General features: G+C 38.2%; 1 protein-coding gene and 1 pseudogene across 2 annotated transcripts; one reads left to right on the top strand and one right to left on the bottom strand.

Annotated features, from left to right (window-relative positions):
- LOC146580141 (E3 ubiquitin-protein ligase RNF144A-like) lies at nucleotides 1-5,465 on the top strand (annotated as a pseudogene).
- A 1,333-nt stretch (nucleotides 5,466-6,798) lies between these two features.
- Nucleotides 6,799-18,684, bottom strand: LOC146580140 (uncharacterized). 2 transcript variants are annotated; one of them, XM_085266719.1, is made up of 14 exons: nucleotides 18,588-18,684; nucleotides 18,441-18,507; nucleotides 17,796-17,898; nucleotides 17,583-17,704; nucleotides 17,328-17,398; nucleotides 17,046-17,171; nucleotides 16,122-16,217; nucleotides 15,826-15,957; nucleotides 15,600-15,734; nucleotides 15,465-15,502; nucleotides 15,338-15,378; nucleotides 14,347-15,254; nucleotides 14,210-14,247; nucleotides 6,799-8,293 (listed from the first exon to the last, which is right to left on the bottom strand). In XM_085266719.1, exons 2-14 carry the CDS (start codon nucleotides 18,451-18,453, stop codon nucleotides 7,099-7,101), a joined length of 3,018 nt encoding a protein of 1,005 aa, XP_085122845.1. In that variant the 5' UTR covers nucleotides 18,454-18,507; nucleotides 18,588-18,684; the 3' UTR covers nucleotides 6,799-7,098. The 2 variants fall into 2 exon arrangements, with proteins under 2 accessions (XP_085122845.1, XP_085122844.1); XM_085266718.1 differs by lacking the exons at nucleotides 18,441-18,507; nucleotides 18,588-18,684 and having other exon boundaries at nucleotides 17,796-17,959.
- Nucleotides 18,685-19,750: the final 1,066 nt, after the last annotated feature.

The following is a 19,750-nucleotide window of genomic DNA, read 5'->3' as shown; positions in this document are numbered from 1 at the left end:
ATGGCGGACGCCCAGTCATTGCCAGTGCCTGTTTCGGTTCCCCAGGTGAGGGCAACTGTGACCCTGTCAACTCCAGCACCTCATCTGGTCCTGTGCCCGTCTGCCACCTGCCTCGAGAACCGTTTGGAATGAATCTACACACGTACGTTTATTTTATTTGATCATTTTGGAAAATACTATCTTACACGCTTAAGGTGGTGGTTAAGGTTAGGGATACGGTTATGGTTAGAGTTAGGATTAAGGCTAGGTTTAGGGCTGAAATACACGACTGGAACGTGTATTATCGCTGGGAGCATCAATCTATTGGATTCCATCCACAACCTGGCGCGACTCATTGGGACACACGTATCATAGGGACACGGCAGGTTACCTATGGCAAGCCAATGGTAAGCCAATTTAGGCTAATATCGCGAGTTTTCTAAAACATCTGGCTAAGAAATGACATAAAAAAAGGTCATTAAATAATTCAGAAAGCCTTAAAAAATGGCGTTGACACCGACAGAATGCTGTATTATACACTAGAAATTGGCGCCTTGAACGCCCCATCTGAGGGGTGGAAAAAACGCAGTTTTTACCTGTCTCTGTACGCCGCTTTTTACGTCACTCTGTTAGGGTGCCTGGGTCATCGACCCAGGTTTTCAGTCTTGCAATATTTTTGAACTTGGATTTTTTTATTATTAATCATTTCTAGTCTTTTGGTTTCTTTGTTAGTGTTCTGTGTTCTGGTTTCTGTCTGTGTTCTTTAGTCGCTCTGTCTCCCCTGTCTGCTTTATTCCCTTGTCAAGTCTGCGTCTCTGTTATGTTTCTTGTTTTACTTTGAAGTCCATGTCTCAGGTTATTGTATCAGGTTCTGCTTCCTTTGTCTCGTCAGCCCTGATTTGCCCCAGCTGTGTTTCCCTCCTGTTTCCCATTCCCTGATTGCTCCCTCTGTGTATTTAAGCCCTGTATTCTCCTCTGTCTTTGTTGTAGTCTACCATCTACAATGTAAAGTAAAGTAAGTAAAGTAAAATTTTATTTATATAGCACATTTCTAGATAAGGGATCACAAAGTGCTTTACAAGGTATAGACACAGATTAAAAAGACGAAGTACAATCAAAAGTTAACAAAATGCAATTTTAAAAAGATGTGTTTTTAGCTGTTTTTTAAAAGTAATCAGTGAATCAGCAGATCTTAAGTTCTGAGGAAGAGAATTCCACAGTCTGGCGGCCACAGTAGCAAAAGCTCGATCACCCCTAGTTTTCAGTCTCGTATACTTAATAACAAGTAGGCCCTGACCACAAGACCTCAGAGACCTACTAGGGGCATAGGGCTGTAAGAGTTCAATGATGTATGATGGTGCTTGTTCTTGAAGAGCCTTAAATGTGAGAACCAGAATCTTAAAGTGGACTCTGAATTCGACAGGGAGCCAGTGTAACTGTATAAGCAGCGGTGTTATATGTGAGTATTTCGATGTTTTCATCAGAAGCCTTGCTGCAGCAATTTGGACAGTCTGCAGACGCTCCAGGGAACTCTTGTTTAGACATGTAAACAGTGAATTGCAATAGTCCAGTCGTGATGAAATAAAAGCATGAATAACAATCTCCAGTTCAGTATGAGCTATTATGGGGCTCAATTTAGAAATATTTCTTAAATGATAAAAGCAAGACCGAACCAGAGATTTGACGTGAGTATCCAATGTAAGAGCAGGATCGAAGGTTATCCCTAGGTTCCTGATAGATGGTTTCACAAACGTTGAAAGGGGACCAAGAGCATTCATTATGCTGGGTACATGTCTGTCTGGAGCACATAACAGGACTTCAGTTTTATTTTCATTTAGTTGGAGGAAATTGTCGGCCATCCAACCTTTGATGGTTTCCAAACACACATTTAAAATCCGCAGTTTAGAAGCATCTTCAGGTTTAAAAGATATATATATATATATAGTTGGATGTCGTCTGCGTAGCAGTGGTAACAAATATCCTCAAAAGGGCTCAAAATATGCTGGAGAGGAAGTAAATAAATTAAAAACAATAATGGCCCCAGCACAGAGCCTTGTGGCACACCAAAGGACAGGGACGTAGAAGATGACCTGTACTTAGAAACTGCCACAGAAGAGTATCGTTCACAGAGATACGAGGAGAACCACTCTAAGGCAGACCCAGATACACCGACCCAGTATTTCAGCCTATCAAGCAAAATATAATGGTCAACGGTGTCAAAGGCCGACGTGAGATCCAACATTAAAAGAACAGAACACTTACCCGCATCGTTTTGCATCAGAATGTCATTAGAAACTCTAAGAAGGGCTGTTTCAGTAGAATGAGCTTTACGAAAGCCAGACTGAAATTTATCAAAGATGTTATATTTGTCTAAAACTGCTGTAAGCTGCTTAGCCACAATCTTCTCTAAAATCTTAGCAATTAACGGTATTTTTGAGATCGGTCTCTAGTTGCTAGTGAGAGATGGGTCCAGCATAGGCTTTTTTAACATGTTCTGTGGTCTGCCTTTCAGCCTGTTAGGTTTTGTAGTTTTGAGTTTAGTTTTTGTTTTACAATAAATCTAAGTATGAGTTTACCTTCCATCTCCATGAGTCGGCACTTTGGCTCTCGCTTACCACCACTCCTGCCTGCACAAATCCTTCCTCATGACACACTAAGCAGAAAATGACGTTCAAAGATGGATAAAAATGACGTTTTTTCCGCCGCTCAGAAGGGGCGTTCAAAATGGGTCTGAAATGGCTTGCCATATTTGCGTTCCGGAGGAACACTTTGGCACGTAACAATTCATTGGTATGTTATGCAATTGGAGTGAGAACGGGCTGTGTTTTTACTTCTCAAGCGTCTTTTTTTTCTTTTTCAATTTTACACACCTCTGTAAAAAAGAAATGCGTTAGATATATGTTGATTTGCGCATGACCTCCGTTTCTTCTACAAAATGTTTAAATTTCTTTGTAAAATCAAACAAACAATGAAAAACTAATAAATCTTAAATATCTTTTAAAGGTGCATTTTACTGTTGTCTACATTAGTGCCTGTGCAGCACTCAGCAATTACATACTAAATTGTCCTTTGTGTAAATGCATTTCCTTATTGGACATCAGACTCTAAGATAGCTGGCAATCATCTGATATCCCAGTTTAGGATTAGTGGACGTGCTTGTTTACCAGCTGTTTCGTTTTTATATGCATTTCATTAAAAGCCAGTGCTGCAAAAAACTCTCTATAAATGCCACTGTAAAATGGCATATTTGTTTCTTTTTATTAAAAAATAACTTTTGCCCTCATCATCAGGGCTAAATAGTAAGTTGTAAAGTTATGTCATTGCTATTATGTCATTTGCAATGGTAATATTGGTTGTTTGTAACGAAGAAGTTAAATACCTTTAACATCCCTTTTCTAATAAGAATTAGCTTAGTATAGCTTAGTTACTCAGCCCATAACTTTACTGTAATAGTTCCCTTTCAGTGCTCTCAGAATTTTCTGTTGCATGAAAAAGGTATTTAGGTAAAGAAAAGGCTCTAGCTTTATATCATGTAATCAACACAAAAAAGAGGGAAGTGTTCATAAATGGGGGAATTCAGTGACTTATCACAGACACATTCATTTTAAAAATTGAACATTGTACTTTATTTTATAGACAGTTACAGCCATGTAACATGGATACCAAAATCATTGTTGTTAAGCGTAAATAATCAACAACTCCAGTACATAAATGGAAACATTAAATAAATCTTGATGCTGTTTTGATGTTTAGAACTTGTTTCTATCAAGAAGATCAATCAGGTGTCCTTACATCTTTAACATTTCAGGGCCAGTATATATTTAAGTGCCCAGCTCTAAAGAATGGTACCCTACATAAGTGTGATACAGTGTGGCCCTACCAAGAAGTGCGCAGGCTGGCAGTACTGACAACAGAAGAGATGGAGTACTTTGAAGAGATCATCGCCCGCCTAGCAGCCACAGAGTACTGTGAATTTAAAACTGTAAGTGTTCAAGTTAATCATTCTTTAGTAAATCAGGTTGTTCCTACAAAACAAAACTATTTTGGGGATGAATTTCCATGTTTCCTGATTTATATCAGCAGAGAGAGCAGCACACTGCACTGTAAATTGATTAAATTATCTCAATCAAAACTACCTGTGCTGTCAAGAAGAAGAAGAAGAAGGCAGAAATTTTCTCTGGTGTAACTGGTAACATTGCAGTTGGTCATAATCTGGCTGATAACTTGATGAATGTTGTCTTTTTTAAGTAAGAAAAACTTATTTGGTCTTTTGCTAATTTAAAATATTTATTTTGATAACTAAAAATAAAATCTAAGAAAAATTTTCTTTTGGGCAACCAGGATAGGCTGATTGTTGAAGTGTGTGTGTCCTGGCCCATTAGGCCCACTCACGGTGCTCAAACAGCAGATTAAAAAAGTTACCATTTTCAAATGGTAAACTGTTTGAGGAATTTTTATTGAATTCTTTAAATGTACATTTACACACAATCCTGTTTTTTGAAAGTATGGGTATTATATATTTGGAGCTACCACGGACACGCTGGAGAGATTTTATCTCTCGGCTGGCCTGGGAACGCCTTCATGTAGATAAGCTGGAGAAGAGGAAGGTCTGAGCTTGTCTACTTAGGCTGCTGTTCCCACAACCCGTGCCCGGATAAGTGGAATAGGATGGATGGATGGGTATATTTGCAAGCTCAAATATTATCTGGCACAGCTTTTTTTTTTTTTTTTTTTTTTTTTTTAAATTGGGAAGTCGCGTGACTTGTCCATTGATCATCCATAAATCTCAACTATAAAAGTGTTTTGGTTAAAGGTGCTATAAATGCAGTCATTGATCTTTGGTCAATGCACTGCTGGCAAATTTCCCACTGCTCTTAGTAATCATGATAAAATATACTAACTTGGTCAGTTTACTGCACTGACGTGAGGATAATATCAGTCTGATCAGTTTCAGTCATGTGATTCTAAATAAAATAAAAAACAAAACAAAAAAAAAATTATATCCAAAAACACTGAACTTCTTTAATATTTGTCATAACAGTGTCCTGGTTATGTGGAGAGAGGATCTGACCAACCTTAATGTTCAGTGCACAATCTGCACTGCTGACAAGAAGAAAGTGTACCAGTTCTGCTGGCAGTGTTTGAAGCCATGGAAAGGTACCGCTCCACGCTCTGGCTGCTGTGACAACGATGGATGCATCAATCATGACCTTGAACTTCTCAAGAACTGCAAGCCTACCGCCCTTCCTCAGGTTCAGGGGGTCGATGCCTATCCTTCCATCCGGGCCTGTCCCACCTGTGGTCAGAGGGTGGAGCACGACAGAACAGGCTGCAAGAACGTCATCTGTCCTCGCTGTCAGAAAGAGTTCTGCTTTGTGTGTCTGAAACTCACTCCTGAGTGCTTGAAAACCAGCACTTACTACATGCCCTGCAGTGATGGTGTGGCTCCTAGACAAACATCAATACCCGTGTGGCGCAGAAACTAAGGCTACGTTGACACTGCAGTCTTAATGCTCAATTCCGATTTTGTGATCAAATGTGATTTTTTTTTTTTTTTTTTTTTGTTTGGTTGTTCACACTACAAATAAAATGAGACAGCAAACACGCTCTAGTGTGAACCATTCATGGCCATCAAAGCGGCCTGCATGCGCAAAAGAAGACGTCACACACAACGCGCTCTGTTTAGACCCACGCTGTTTGTAAAGTGAAACATACTGAAATTACCGGCAACATTTTTCCACATTTAGCTCAAAACCTTACAAAAACATATTTTTTTCCGAGTAATTTTTGGTAATTTAACTAAAAATTTAACATTTAGTAAAATGTTTGTAACTTTTCATATTTAAAACACAATTTTAAATGTTAAATCTAAATGTTTGAGGGCCGGTGTCCTGCAGGTTTTAAATCTAAATGTTAAATATTAAATCTAAATATTATATTTAAATCTAAATGTTAAATATAAATATTATGTTTAAATCTAAATGTTCATTTTTTAAATCTAAATGTTACAGGAAACGAAATATTTACGCTAACATGCAAATTTATACGGATCAACGAAAATACCAAAATAAAAGCTTTACGAAAACCTCCGGTGCAAAAGTGTGCCGGTAGTGGTCAGACACTTTGATAATCAAGTCACTGAATAAAGATTCCATGTAAATAAACAGAATACACATTTATTCTGTGATACTAAATGATAATGATATGGACTATTTTCTTGTTTGTCCTGTTAGGTTTATATTGTTGGATTGTCATTTATGCTTAGAAATATGTACTCATATATTCTTAGAGTTATATAATCGATCGCTTATTGATATGATGTCTGATCCTTAGCAGTCTGCAGAGACTCTGTGTGCCTCCCAGAGCACTCTGGCAAACACACACATCCTAAGTTCATGAGAGAGGTCGTACCTTCTGTTACTGTTTTATGGTATGGTAAACACATCTATGTCTGTTTAAGTGTGAGTGCCTTTTGTTTAGATGAACTGCTGGACTTCCAGGTCCAGCAGATTTAGTGGAGTCATTCAAGGGGTCACATGTTGACCCCGTGAATATTCATATACCACAATAAAGAGCAGTGCTACGAAGGAGCTAACTGAGAGTGACTGGGGTTCGAGTGGCAGGAACAACGCTCGTGTCAGGCATCTCCCTCGTGCACGAGATCACAAGAAGAGCTCTGCTTGGTGTCCAATTACAAATGTTACATTAATTAACACATGTAAAGGTTTACAATCTAATATTTCTATGTGAAATTTCTTATCTGAAATCATTGACACACTTTACACTTTACATTCATTGGCATTTTTTTGTTTTGTTTTTTTACACAAACAAATGTGAAAATAAAATGAAATATGTGATACACTACAAGACTGTCTAAAAATGAAACCATGAAGAACAAAAGACAAAAACACTCAGTAATAATATAAATATAATTCTGTGTTAAGGTCTATCCTAGGTCTTATTCAACCTTTAAAAAATGTTATACTAAATAAATCCTGCAGTAAATTGAAACTTAAGCATTTTATATTAACAGAAGTTGCTGTTAAAAAGAATGAAAAAGAGAAGAAGACCATGCTGAAGCTACATATTGTAAAAACAACAGTGGAAAAATGAGCAGTATTATAACACTATAATTTTAGTATCAAAAATATTCATGAATATATATATTTTTTTGCTGTCCAAAGTGACCTCTTCATCTATGTAAAGATTTAAACTTCTTCTAATATTTCTTTGACTCTCTATCCATTTTGTCATGTCTTGTGTGGTTTCATCCATAGTTTTCTTTATGATGATCTTTGTCTGACTGTCGTCTTTACAAGCACTATCAATTTCTGTATGTTCTTCGTCAATTACTTTAACAAGAAGACTCGTCTTCGTTGAACCACGTCCTCCTTCTGTAAGTTGCTGAGTTCCAGCTCTTGCTTTTGGTTGAAAACACTCCAGTTCTATATTTTCATCACTGCCTCCTTCCTGCTTCTCTGTTAGTCTTTCCTTTGTTATCTTATTTCCCTCACTCTGATTCAGTTTGGTGTCACGTTCATTTTTCTGTTCTTTGCTCTGTATCTGCACACCACCAACACTTTGTGATGTACAGGTAACACTGATAATCTTCTCAGCTGTTTTCTGCCCTCTACCATCTAATCTCATGCTAACCTCATGCTTCACAGCTTCACTGTTGTCAGGATTTTCAATGGTGATTTCACTCATTTGAATGCATTTATCAGCTTCTTTCGTGTCTTTCCTGTCATCCCTCACACTCCTCTGTTTTTCTTTATGTGCTGAATGTTTAACATCATGATCACTGACTTTACCCATCACATCTTCTTCTATTGGTTCATTAAGAAACCTGCTAATGCGCCTCTGTTCACTCATCTGATTATCTTTGGGTATGATTTGTATTCTGTCACTGCCTGTTTGGGTGTCCTGAGATCCATGAAAGAGGTCATATCTAGTTAACAGGTTTCTTTGTCCTGTCGTTACTTTATCAGCTTCGACACTTATAGATTTAGAGCTGTCATCATTTCCAATATTTTGTCTACCTCCCCCATATTCTCCAGTATCCTTTCTAGAATCGCCTGATCCTTCACTACCCTGATAATCTGTGTCGCTTTTATGGTCTGCTGTCAGGGACACCCATTTGTTGTCAGTCTGTTTATCCGTCTCTGGTCTGAAGTCCATCAGTTCCTTCTGTCCATCATTCATCACATCTTGTTTGTTAAGATGACCATGTACAGCAGGGTTGTCATTGACTTCCAGGTTAGCTTGATCTGCATTCTTATGACTTTTGACATTTTCTAGAAGTTGAGTGTCGACTCTGATGGGGAAAAGAAATTAATTTAACTTTCAAATAAATCAAAATATGGAGCTCAAGCTTCAATACAATGGTTTGAAAAGTATTCATACCCCTAGAAATTTTCTACCCTTTCTCACCTGACAGTCATAAACTTATAAAATGATTGAGATTTTATGTCACAGTCTAACACAAAGTATCACATTATTGAGAAGTCGAATGAAAATGATACAATATGTTGAAAAGGTTTTACAAATATAAATTTGAAAAGTGTGGCATTCATTTTCATTTAACACTTGTGGTTCAAAACTTTGCTAAACCCCCTGTCACTGCAGTCAGACCTGCAAGATTTTGGGGGCTTTGTACATCTACAGCCTGCAAAATGGGTCCAGTTCAGTCAGATTAAATGGGGAGCAACTGTGAACAGCAGTCTTTAGGTTTTGCCACAGATTCTCAATAATATTTAGGTCTGGACTTTGAGTGGGCTATTCTAAACCATGAACATGCTTTGATCTAAACCAGGGGTGGGCAACTCCAGGCCTCGAGGGCCGGTGTGCTGCAGCTTTGAGATGTGTCCTTGGTCCAACACAGCTGATTTAAATGGCTAAATGACCTCCTCAGCATATCTTGAAGTTCTCCAGAGGCCTGGTAATGAACTAATCATTTGATTCAGGTGTGTTGACCCAGGGTGAGATCTAAAACCTCAAAGCCTGGAGTTGCCTACCCCTGATCGAAACCTAAACCTGTGTGGGCCGAGGCCTCCTGGTGGACTGCCAAGGTACTGCAGGTGGGCCAAACACAAATTCAGTTTGAAGTTACAGTTCCAAAAAAGTATGTACTGTTACATATTTATGTACATCTATTTATATAAAAACAGAATTTAAACTGGTAGCATGGTTGCTATTCTAACCTAAATTTCTAATACATTTTTTAAGCAAATACATAATTTTTCTTTTTTTTTTTTTTTTGATTGGACTGAAGCTTTAAGACTGAGGCCCAACATGAGATGTTCTGTTTTTGGTTTGTTTTTTAAGTCGGCCTCAGCACTCTTGACTTTGGGAATGGCTGATCTAAACCATCTCTTTGTAGCTCTGGGTGAATGCTGGACGGTGAAGTCTTTTGCATCTTTATTTAGCTCATGGGTGTCCAGTGTTGGGGAGTAACGGAATACATGAACCGCCGTTACGTATTTAAAATATAAAATATGAGTAACTGTATTACAGTTACCGTTTAAAAAGGTGGTATTCAGAATACAGTTACTTTGTTGAAATAAATGGATTACACTGCGGTACTTTCCTGTTTCATATTGTCGCGGGTCAGGACTGTTTGGGTTTTGTTTGACAGCTACGTTCTGTTGTTCCAGGCCGCAGCGTTACGGTTGCCATGGTTACAGGGCGACGCTCTCTCTCTCTGCGACTGTGTGTTTCCTGGGTGAGAGAGCGCCTTTTCGTTGTTGTTGTGCTAAGCTAACAGGCAGAATGCTACAAGCATAGCTCTAAAGAATGTAGCATCATGGGCAGTGTAGTCCGTGTTTAGGGTTGCCAACTCCCTGAAAAATAAATAAGGGACACCTCGTGGCCAGGGCCGGGCGACCCAGTTGTCTTCACCCTTCCCAGTGTGGTGAATTTTCTAGCTCTTTTTTTGTGTGTGAAATTATTTTTTTAACCATTTGACTTGAAGTTGATTTAAGTAGATGCATATTCTATTCTTTGTGATATGAACACATGTGAAACAAATGATCATTTAGCCATTTATTTTTAGCTCAAAATGACAACATTAACACGATAAAACAGGTCTCTTTCTTAAACAGAAGCCTGTCATGCTTAATTTTTGAGAATATAAGTAAATCTTTCTTTAAAAGAACTCTGTCCTGCTTAACTTAAAATAATAGAAAACAATAGAAAGAAAAATATTCTTGTAACAGTGCACATTTAGTGCATTTAGTACAATTGGCTACAGCTGAGGTATTATTTCAGCTTTTCTAATGCTAATCAGCTGCTCCTGTTTGTAAACCCGCTTGTTCCCATGATTACGCATCATAACTCATCATCATTATTCATCTATGTATTACTTTTATGTATTAGTCATCAATTTGTTGTAATCATCTATCCTTGCAGTTGTTTATTACACAAAATAAGTTATATTATCACACTTCTGGCCACATAGCGCTGATATTCACTGCACATGCCCATATTAACTTTTTCCAGCCAGGTGTTTTCCTTTTCCCATTCTTCCCTTTCTCTGAGGGGAACAAACATTGCTGCTCTAATGCTGGGCTCACACTGTGCGGTTTTAGGCCAATTTTGAGCCGATTTTTGAGTGATCGGACCGATTTTGGCCTTCATCGTGCATCGTGTAGTATACGTGGGGTAACGAGAAGCGATTAACACCTTACGACCAGCTCCCGATCATCAATCGCTCGTGAGGGTGTCACCACAGGCGCTCACACAGCTGCCTGATCAATGTTTTTCATTAGCAATTTAGCAAAGTTGATGGTGGTGGTGTGTCTGTGTGAGTGAAAGACAGAGAGAGCGAGCGACAGATTTTCTGTTATAACCTTCATTTTATGGAGGCACAGTGTGAGCACTCAGGTCGCATCAGAGCATCGGGCGTTTTGGAATGAGACCCTGCATCGTGACCTACGAACTTCTAACCTCTGCGAGTCAATCGTGCAATTTGAGCAGGAGCTGAATCGCGCGACTGAAAAAATCGCACAGTGTCTGCCCAGCTTTAGGTGTACTGTCCAGAGGTGGGACCAAGTCATTGTTTTGCAAGTCTCAAGTAAGTCTCAAGTCTTTATCCTCAAGTCTCAAGTCAAGTCTCAAGTAATGTCAGGCAAGTCAGAGTCGAGTCTCAAGTCACTGGTGTAAAAGTCCGAGTCAAGTCACAAGTCTGAAACTTTGAATTTCAAGTCCTTTCGAGTCTTTAAAAAAAAAACAACGAAAAAATAATGTTGCAGTTATATGCTAAATGTAAATATTAGACCATGTAATTTTAAAATCTGTGTTTTTCTCAACACATGACAAAATAGTGAACTTAGAAAATATACACAAATTGTGAAATTGCACCTCTATAAAATGCAGCTCAATTAAACCTAGCTCCAAGAATAATTTTCACCGACAGTTCTGAGATAAGCTGCATGTTATTCTTGGATGCGGTTGTAGGACCAGCTTTAAAATCGCATGACAAAAATATACACATTAAAAAAAACTGTATCACCAACGTAGCCTGGACAACATTTGCTAGTTAGATGAAGTCAGCTATCTCATCTTAGCATATTTATATGCATATTTATAATTATACGCTTCTTGGAGTGAGTGCATACACTCATGAAGTTTAGTAACTTCAGGTCACTGCAACAAGCCCAGGTACAGTTTACTGACGGATGGGTGCAGGACCTTGAACTGCACCGTGTAGAACGAAAGACCATCGTACGTATCATAAGTTTACCAGTCTCACAAATCGTCGTCATAAATACACATTCCTTAACCGTTTATTAATAGGACCTTTGAGCTCAACGGTAATTAATTAGTAGTGGAAATAATTTCTGGTTCATCACAGAAATGTAGCAGTGACAATAATACTGTATGCTGTAATCGTACTGGGCAATTAGTGATACAAAAAACCTGTTTTATCCTGTGAATAAAAGTATATGTTTTTGTCAATGTACCATAATAACAGAAGCGAAACGCAATATTGTGTCAGGACAATTCACTATTTATGCACAATAAATAAAGGAGCATAGCGCGACAATTTCTGTTCAGCGTCAGACTTGCTTGTAACCTATATCACCAATTATGTTATGAAAATGACGTATTAACTACTAAAAAACACTGACCTTCGTGTAAATGCTTGGAGCAGACTAACCTGTGAGCTGGAGTGTTCTAGGACGTTATATTTGGTCTTTGAATGGCTGCAATCCAGGCCATCCGTCGCGTCTTTGTTACTTCGGAAACATGGCTTGAACAATTTCTCTTCAACGACGTAGTCCGATAACAACCGATCTCTTTACCCGTCGGCTTCCCGTGGCTGTCATGCGACCGGCTATTGCAGTTAATCATACAACAGCTTCTTGACATTTTTGTGTTTCTTTTTATCGCTGTATAACTGATTTTAATTGAAAGCCTGCGTGCGCTAGTACCGCTTGCCACGAGTTCCCAGAATCCTTTGCGGTTCTACCCGTGAATGACGTCACATTTTCAATCTCTATATAATATGCATGTTAGATTTTATATTTGGGGTAAAATATCAAGTCTTTTCAAGTAAACCGGTTCAAGTCCAATTCAAGTCCCAAGTCATTGGTGTAAAAGTCCAAGTCAAGTCACAAGTCTTAGAACATTTTTTCAAGTCAAGTCTAAAGTCATAAAATTAATGACTCGAGTCTGACTCGAGTCCAAGTCATGTGACTCGAGTCCACACCTCTGGTACTGTCATCCGAGACTTGCACCGCAGTGTCGGCGTTTGTTTCCCTGCTGGCCATGCTTCTTGTTGTGGTCATCTGTTGTCTTCCGGTATTTTCTCCGCAAGCGACCTTTCCTCGACCAATGAGATGAGCGGTAATCTGAATTGTCATACTCGAATTGTCATAAGTGTGCTGTCAGCTCATTGGTCACAAAGCAGGAGAGGGGCTGGGAATTATGTTTTCAAACAAAGCGTTAATTCCATTAAAAGTTATAGACTACTTTTGATTCTCACTGTATTACGGGACAAAGTGCGTCCCTTATTAGCTCAATACGGGACGTGTACTTTTGTTTCTAAATACGGAACGATTCCGTTTTTTAAGGGACGGTTGGCAACCCTATCCGTGTTGCAGGGAGAATGGACTGCCATACACGTTATGTGTCTGTGAGCGCGAGGAGGGAGAAAAAGGGGAGTGGAAAGGTACGAGTTGTCATCGAGGAAAAACGGGAGCTGGAAACATGTAAATATAATAATAACCACTTCAGCCAAGAAGAGTGCCTGACGAGCCCAGTTGTAAGTAAGCTATTAGGACTCGACTGTACACAGTGTTCGTGTTTTCCTCCGAAAACAATAAGTTCCGTTGGAGCAGTCTTTCAACGCCTCTCTCTGTCTCTGGCAAGCAGAGTTGACCCACACAACAAAGTAAAGCTATTTTTCGGCTACGAGCCGACAGGGACCCCACCGTATTAGTTAGAGGTCCCTTTACTACAGTTCGGAGTCGCGGACCTTCAGTAATAGTAATAAATCACACAGCAATAGTACATTCACGTTGTTGTAAAAAGCATGATAATATATTAAGTATTCCAAAGTATTCAGAATACGTTACTGTCATTGAGTAACGTAACGGAATACGTTACAGAATACATTTTAGGGCATGTATTCTGTATTCTGTAATGGAATACATTTTAAAAGTAACCTTCCCAACACTGTGGGTGTCAAACTCTGGCCCAGCCTACTTACATTTGGCCCGCGAAGCCATACCAAATTACTATCAGAGCTGGCCTACTGGTATTATACAGCTAATATATATATTGTTTAGTATTAATCTTTGCTTGTTCCATATTCAGTTTTTCAGCAAAACGTGTTTGAGTCCATGAGAAAAGATTCATTCTTATATCTGGAGGAATAAATATATTTCAATAAATATTAACGTTAGCCCGCGACTTTGTTCCAGTTTTGAATTTTGGCCCACTGTGTATTTGAGTTTGACACCCCTGATTTAGCTCCATCCATCTGCCCATCAACTCTAACAACCCTCCCTTTCCCTGCTGAAGAAAATCTTTCCCTAAAAAAAGGCTCTGCCACCACCATGTTTCACAGTGATGATGGTGTAAGTTTCTGCTATAAATACCATATTCATACAAGGCCATGGGAAGCAGGGGTGCTAAGGATGCTGCAGGATCCCTTCTTGCAAAAGGCAGATGTCAGCACACCCCTGCTATTTACAAAAATAGAAAATTGTTTAAGACAAAAACTTACTTCTCAGTGTTGTCCATCTGGACCAGCTGATAATTAAGCTGCGATGGAAAAAGCAAAGTATAACATGATGAAACTGTCCAACACGGGTGTTTTGTAATATGTTTTAGCAACAATGAAGAAAGGACTAAGAGTCTTACCAGTGTGACCGCGGTATCATCAGAATTATTCCATCTGTCTCCGTGTTCCTCATTTATAGTGTTTCCTTCATTATTTTTGACACATCTTTCAGAGCTGCCTTGTGAGCTTTTCTCTACAGTTTCTTTTCCTTCCTGCTCCTCTGTTAGTCTTTCCTTTGTTATTTCTGTCTCTACACAAAGATTATTATCATTTGAATGTGTAACACTGATCTCCTGTATGTCCAGCGTATCACGCTGTCCTTTTCCATGTTTATGACTCTGATCATCTTGTAGTCTCTGTTCTTTTCTATCAATAACTTTTTCTTTATCCTGAAATGTGTCACAGCACATCACTGCTGTTTGTTTATCAACACTAATGTTTCTTTTTGTGTCATGTTGAAAATCTGTTTTTGTTTTCTCCTCCTCCTCTTCCTCAGCATGATTAGGACAAGGGATGTAATAATCATTAGTTTTTCCTTTATTCTCCTGATGTTCACATATGTTCTCTCCAACAGTGTCAGGTGGATGCCCTGCATGGCTGTTTTCCTCTGACTGTCTATCTTCAGCCTTTTCATCTTTATCTGATTTATCATCCATTAATTTAGTCATATCATTTTGTCTTTTTAGATTATCACATACAGCTGATGTGTCACTGACTGGGGGTTTCAAATCAGGATTATTATCTGGTCTGTTATTTTTAACATCATCCACTGCTGTGTGTTTTTGATCCAGGTCATCATTTTCAGTGCCTCGAGTGTCAGATAATCCCTTTGCTCTTAAGCGAGGAGCCTTTGGATTATTCTCGGTGTCTGTCTCATTCCCTTCTCTCCTTCTCTTTCTCTTATTTTTCCCATCTTGTCTCTGATCTTCATTATTGTTGGTAAGTAGTTCACTGGTGAACACATCTGTGGACTCTGGAATACCAGTATCTGCAGCATGAACCACAAAGTAGAAACAAAATCATTCAGGCACCAAAGAGCTGAAGAAACCACAACAAAGTATCTGCTCTTACCTTTCTTTTTCCTGTAAAACAGAAGATATGCAGTCTGGGACCTAATGGACAAATATGATATGTAATAAATATGTTTCACATGTAGTGAAAATAATGTACTGTCAGGATAAGAAGTACAAAAACTTACGTGTTAGTGTTATCCAGCTGGAATGGCTGATAATCAAGCTGATGATGTAAAAATAATACAAAAGAACATGATGGATTTGTTTTGCCACTCTCCATGGGTAAACAGTATCAACAATGTATAAGTGATCAGTCTTACCTCTGTGACCCTGGAATCATCAAACTGATACCATCTGTCTCCATGTTCCTCCTGGATCTTGATTGTTGCACTGTAATGTCCACCTCTCAGATCCCCAAAATGATCCACAAACGCATACAGTTCATATGTCTGACTCTGATTACCAAAGGAAAAATGGCAAACATCAGAATGACTGAAGAAAATAAAAGAGAATATGATTAAATGCTAATATATTCTGTACATTTACCTCTGGTATCTGCAGGGTGTAGGGAACCTCCACAGAACAGGTGATTTTGACATATGACATGTAATTATAGTTGAACTCAAACCTCTTCAGCATCAGACACAAAACATCTGGATGATGCTTTATTACATCTGTCTGAATGAAAAACATTCAATTCGAATCAGATTTATCCGTACAGTGCTAAATTACAACAACAATTGCCTCAAGGAGGCAAGGAACTTGTGTTAGCAAAATGGGTCAATATGTTTTGGTAACTGTATTTAAAGAATAATTAAAGAATCACAAATGTTTAAACTCACCATAGTACCATCAACTTTGTGATCACACTGATCACAGTACATCTGATTTTCTCCACAGAAATCTGAAGGTTTAAAAAACTCTTCAATGCCCTTCACCTGAAAAATGTTATTTAAAATCAGCTCGAACAATCATGTGCTGACCAGTGAGGTGAAGAATGTCTCCTCGAGGAGCAAGGTTTTAAGCATGACACACTAAGTTTATTAGGTAAGCCTCAAAGGTTAAGATCTATTGTTTAAGAGACAAATGTTTTCTTGGCACTGACGTGGCCTGTAATAGATGTGGCTTTACATGTATGGATTTGAATTTTAGTCCCTTAAGTTAAAGCTGAAAGTGTGAACTTCAATCACATGGATTGTTTGACCCACTGTGGTGATGTACAAAGGCAAAACTACACAAATTGTGTATTTTCAATTGAAAAAAAAAACAGTTCTAAGTTGATCGTTTAGACAGCCCATGATATTTTAGAGGTTCTGGATAATTTTATGCTGAAAGCTGTACTGTAGGCCATGGTAATTGAAGTGGTTCAGCAACTGTTTCATTTTCATAACACTGTAGTTACAGGATTTATCACATGATTGCTCCTTTCCATCTATAGCAAATCAATCTAAATTTGAGATATGCAATAATGATGTGTACTAAAATATTAACAAAGTGATAAAGTGTAACTCTGCTGCACTTTAAGTTTAATGGGTGGTAGGATATACAAACACATTAGCTTTATGCAGTGGATAGAATTAGGGTGTTTTCAATTTATAAAAAGTAGATAAAATGAAAGTAAAACAATCATCATTTCCTGAGGAAAATATGAAAATATATGGGGTTTTTTACAGGCAAAAACATATAGGCTCAAAATGTTTTCTCACAGCTGTCATGTCCTAAGAATAGAAACATGCAGAGAAGTTTGCAGCTTGTCAGATCCTTACCACACTGTAGTCTTTACTGCAGTAATCCACCAGTGAAAGAGGAAGATGCCAAAACGGTGCATCTCCGTCAGTCTGTATATGTCCTTTAGAACAGGTGGTCTTGTTTGCTAACTGACCGTGAAAGATCTGAAAACACAAATTCACAAAAACCTGTTTAATTAGGTTGCACTTGTTCAAAAAAAGTCATCCAAATTCATTTTATACTATAAAGCAAAGACCTCATAATTAAAAGGTGATGTTTTGATCCAGTGTACAGATACCCTTTGACATCAATGACCTTACCTTTGATGCATCAGTGCTGGTCATTCTTAAAACCCTCTCAAAGTACTCTGCAGCATCACGCTGTTCATACACTGTGATAAATGCATATAATTTTTTTTTTTTAAAGAAGTACATTTGTACAGTAGTATATTTGTAATTTTACCTTACAATTTTCCATTTTTATAAGAATTTAATAATTAGATCAATAATAGTCATATTTTACACTTATACAGTGCTCAGGAGTTTACACTGTTTGGAGTTTTTGTTGTTCTTTACCGTTGTCGATGCCCAGCTTCTGTGTTATTTTATATGTGTATGCTGTATAGTTATGTAAGTCATCAAATAAGGCTTTCAGATGATGATCAAGAAACTCAGTGTGAGGATTTTCTTTAGAGTTCCTACAAAGAAAGTAAACATGAGTGATTAAAAATGCACAATAGACTTTATATATGATAAATACAGAATCATGCTTAAAGCTGGACAACAAACCTTGTCACAGCATCTCTGAAGTCTTCGGTCATGAACAGCACCTGCAGCACACTGTTCAAGTAACATGTAGATCCTTGGTTTATCAGCCCATGGTACGTATTAGCTGATGGGAAGAGAGAGTGCAAACAAAGAAGATATATATTTAAAACATTCTTCTGGATCATAACATACCCAAAGAGTAATGAACCAAAAACAGTCAAACCATTTATATTTTATAATTTCTACATTAGGAGTTTCACTGGATATATATTTTTCAATGTAAATTTTACTCTAACGTATAAACATTTCCAATTAGTCAAATTCGTTGTTTGATGCAATTGGCTGATTGGGAAAAGCACATGCCAATTTATATAATTTCCCCACATTTACAGTGCAGGGAAAAAAACCTCCAAAATAAATTACTTTGAGCCAGAAATGAGGGCCATGTAAGCTTTGAGCATGGAAAAGGAATCTGAACATAAATTCAGAAATCCTGTGAGAGATTTGTGTTCTATCCATTAAACATGTAAGAGGATGACAGCTCAATGGAAAAAAGTCAGCACAAACACATTATACTAAAAGTTGGATAAATATAGAACTTCAACAAATCCTCGGAGAGAAAACAAAAAACAAACAAAAAGTTTTAAATATTTTCTGAAACCTTACCCTGTCCGCTCATTTTCCGTGCCGTTCTCCGATCACTTCACTTCTGCACTGCTGAAGAAACGGCTCGCTGAGAAAAAATAAAACGCATATTTTAGCTGTTACGCTAAAAACCTTAAACAACAGCTAAAAAACAAGAAATAATCCTACATTCCGCTTAATTCAAAGCAATGCTCCTGGATCCTTCGAAAACTTCTTAATGTATTCTCGAGGCACACAACAATCTGCATATCCAGTGAATTTTAACAGCCCCGGAATACTTTCTGTTTCTCTTCGGAACAAGTTGCTGCAATGTTGCATTCATGCTGTGTTGGCAATCTCGAAATTACCAAAAGGCCACTAGATGACTTACAACCAAGGGCGTAGATTTGTCATGGACGGAAGGGACATGTCCCCACCAATATCCAGCAATTATTGAATTGTCCCCACCAGTAATTTGATCTCTTCGAGTAAAGAAAAACAAACCCGATAGAAAGAAAAACGATCTGTCATCGTCTCATTCACCCAGCGGTGCAGAAAGAGTTAAATTACGTTCTCTACTGGAGTCCTACCTCATGTGACAAATATGGCCAATGTGATTGGCTGTGCCTTTCAGGGAGCTCTGTTTAGTTTTAGCAGCGGCAAGCCTGCGCTGCGAGGAGGACGGCAGCAAAAAGGAAGAACCTGGATATAAAAATAAATAAACCTGTGAGTCACTTAAAGCCAAGTTCACTCATAAAATGTGTCCGTCATTTATAACGTTACAGGCTATGCTAGGCCATACATGCCAACCCTCCCGATTTTTCCGGGAGAATCCCGAATTTCAGTGCCCCTCCCGAAAATCTCCCGGAGTCACCATGCTCCCGAATTTTTCCCAATTTTCCACCCGGACAACAAAATTGAAAAACCATATCCCAGATTGGCCCAGCCAATTCCAGTTTCCAATAATGGCTACTACTACTGCAGCTACATAGCTTTAATATTACTCTTATTACTCTTCCTGGGTCGCAAAATAAACTTTTAACATATTTTCAGGCGAGAATCTAGCTGTGTAAACTTCAAATATCTGAGCCGGTGTTGTGCCAAAAACTGATTTCCAATGTTTCCGTGTGTTTTTTCTGTGTAATATCATATAGACTTCAGTGAACAGGTATTACAAAGGGGTTATATATAAAATTAAAAAATTACTTGTTCCTCAAGTATCTTTGTAACTGTGTTATTGTACCTACATTATAATCAATCAGTTCCCTTTTGTCCACTTAAAATATGTTTACAGAACTATTTTTGCATTTGTTGTAATTTCAGCTGTCCTCTTGGCCAGATTACTCTTAAGA

Source organism: Mchenga conophoros, linkage group LG3 (genome assembly GCF_057382185.1).
Source record: "Mchenga conophoros isolate Kocher_MC1m ecotype Shallow Benthic linkage group LG3, M_conophoros_male_GT1.1, whole genome shotgun sequence".
Taxonomy (NCBI): Eukaryota; Metazoa; Chordata; class Actinopteri; order Cichliformes; family Cichlidae; genus Mchenga; species Mchenga conophoros.
The sequence above is the reverse complement of the archived record's forward strand: the minus strand, read 5'-3'. Positions and strand labels throughout refer to the sequence as shown.

Bases quoted from the DNA above. Each gene is read 5' to 3' on its own strand.
- LOC146580140 (XM_085266718.1), bottom strand. From the start codon at position 17,959: ATGATCCAGAAGAATGTTTTAAATATATATCTTCTTTGTTTGCACTCT. The intron at 15,255-15,337 runs GTAAGAGCAGAT...TTCATGCTGCAG, and splicing joins GTTTTACAGGAAAAAGAAAG to ATACTGGTATTCCAGAGTCC. The intron at 14,248-14,346 runs GTAAGACTCTTA...TTTCCATCGCAG, and splicing joins ATGATACCGCGGTCACACTG to CTTAATTATCAGCTGGTCCA.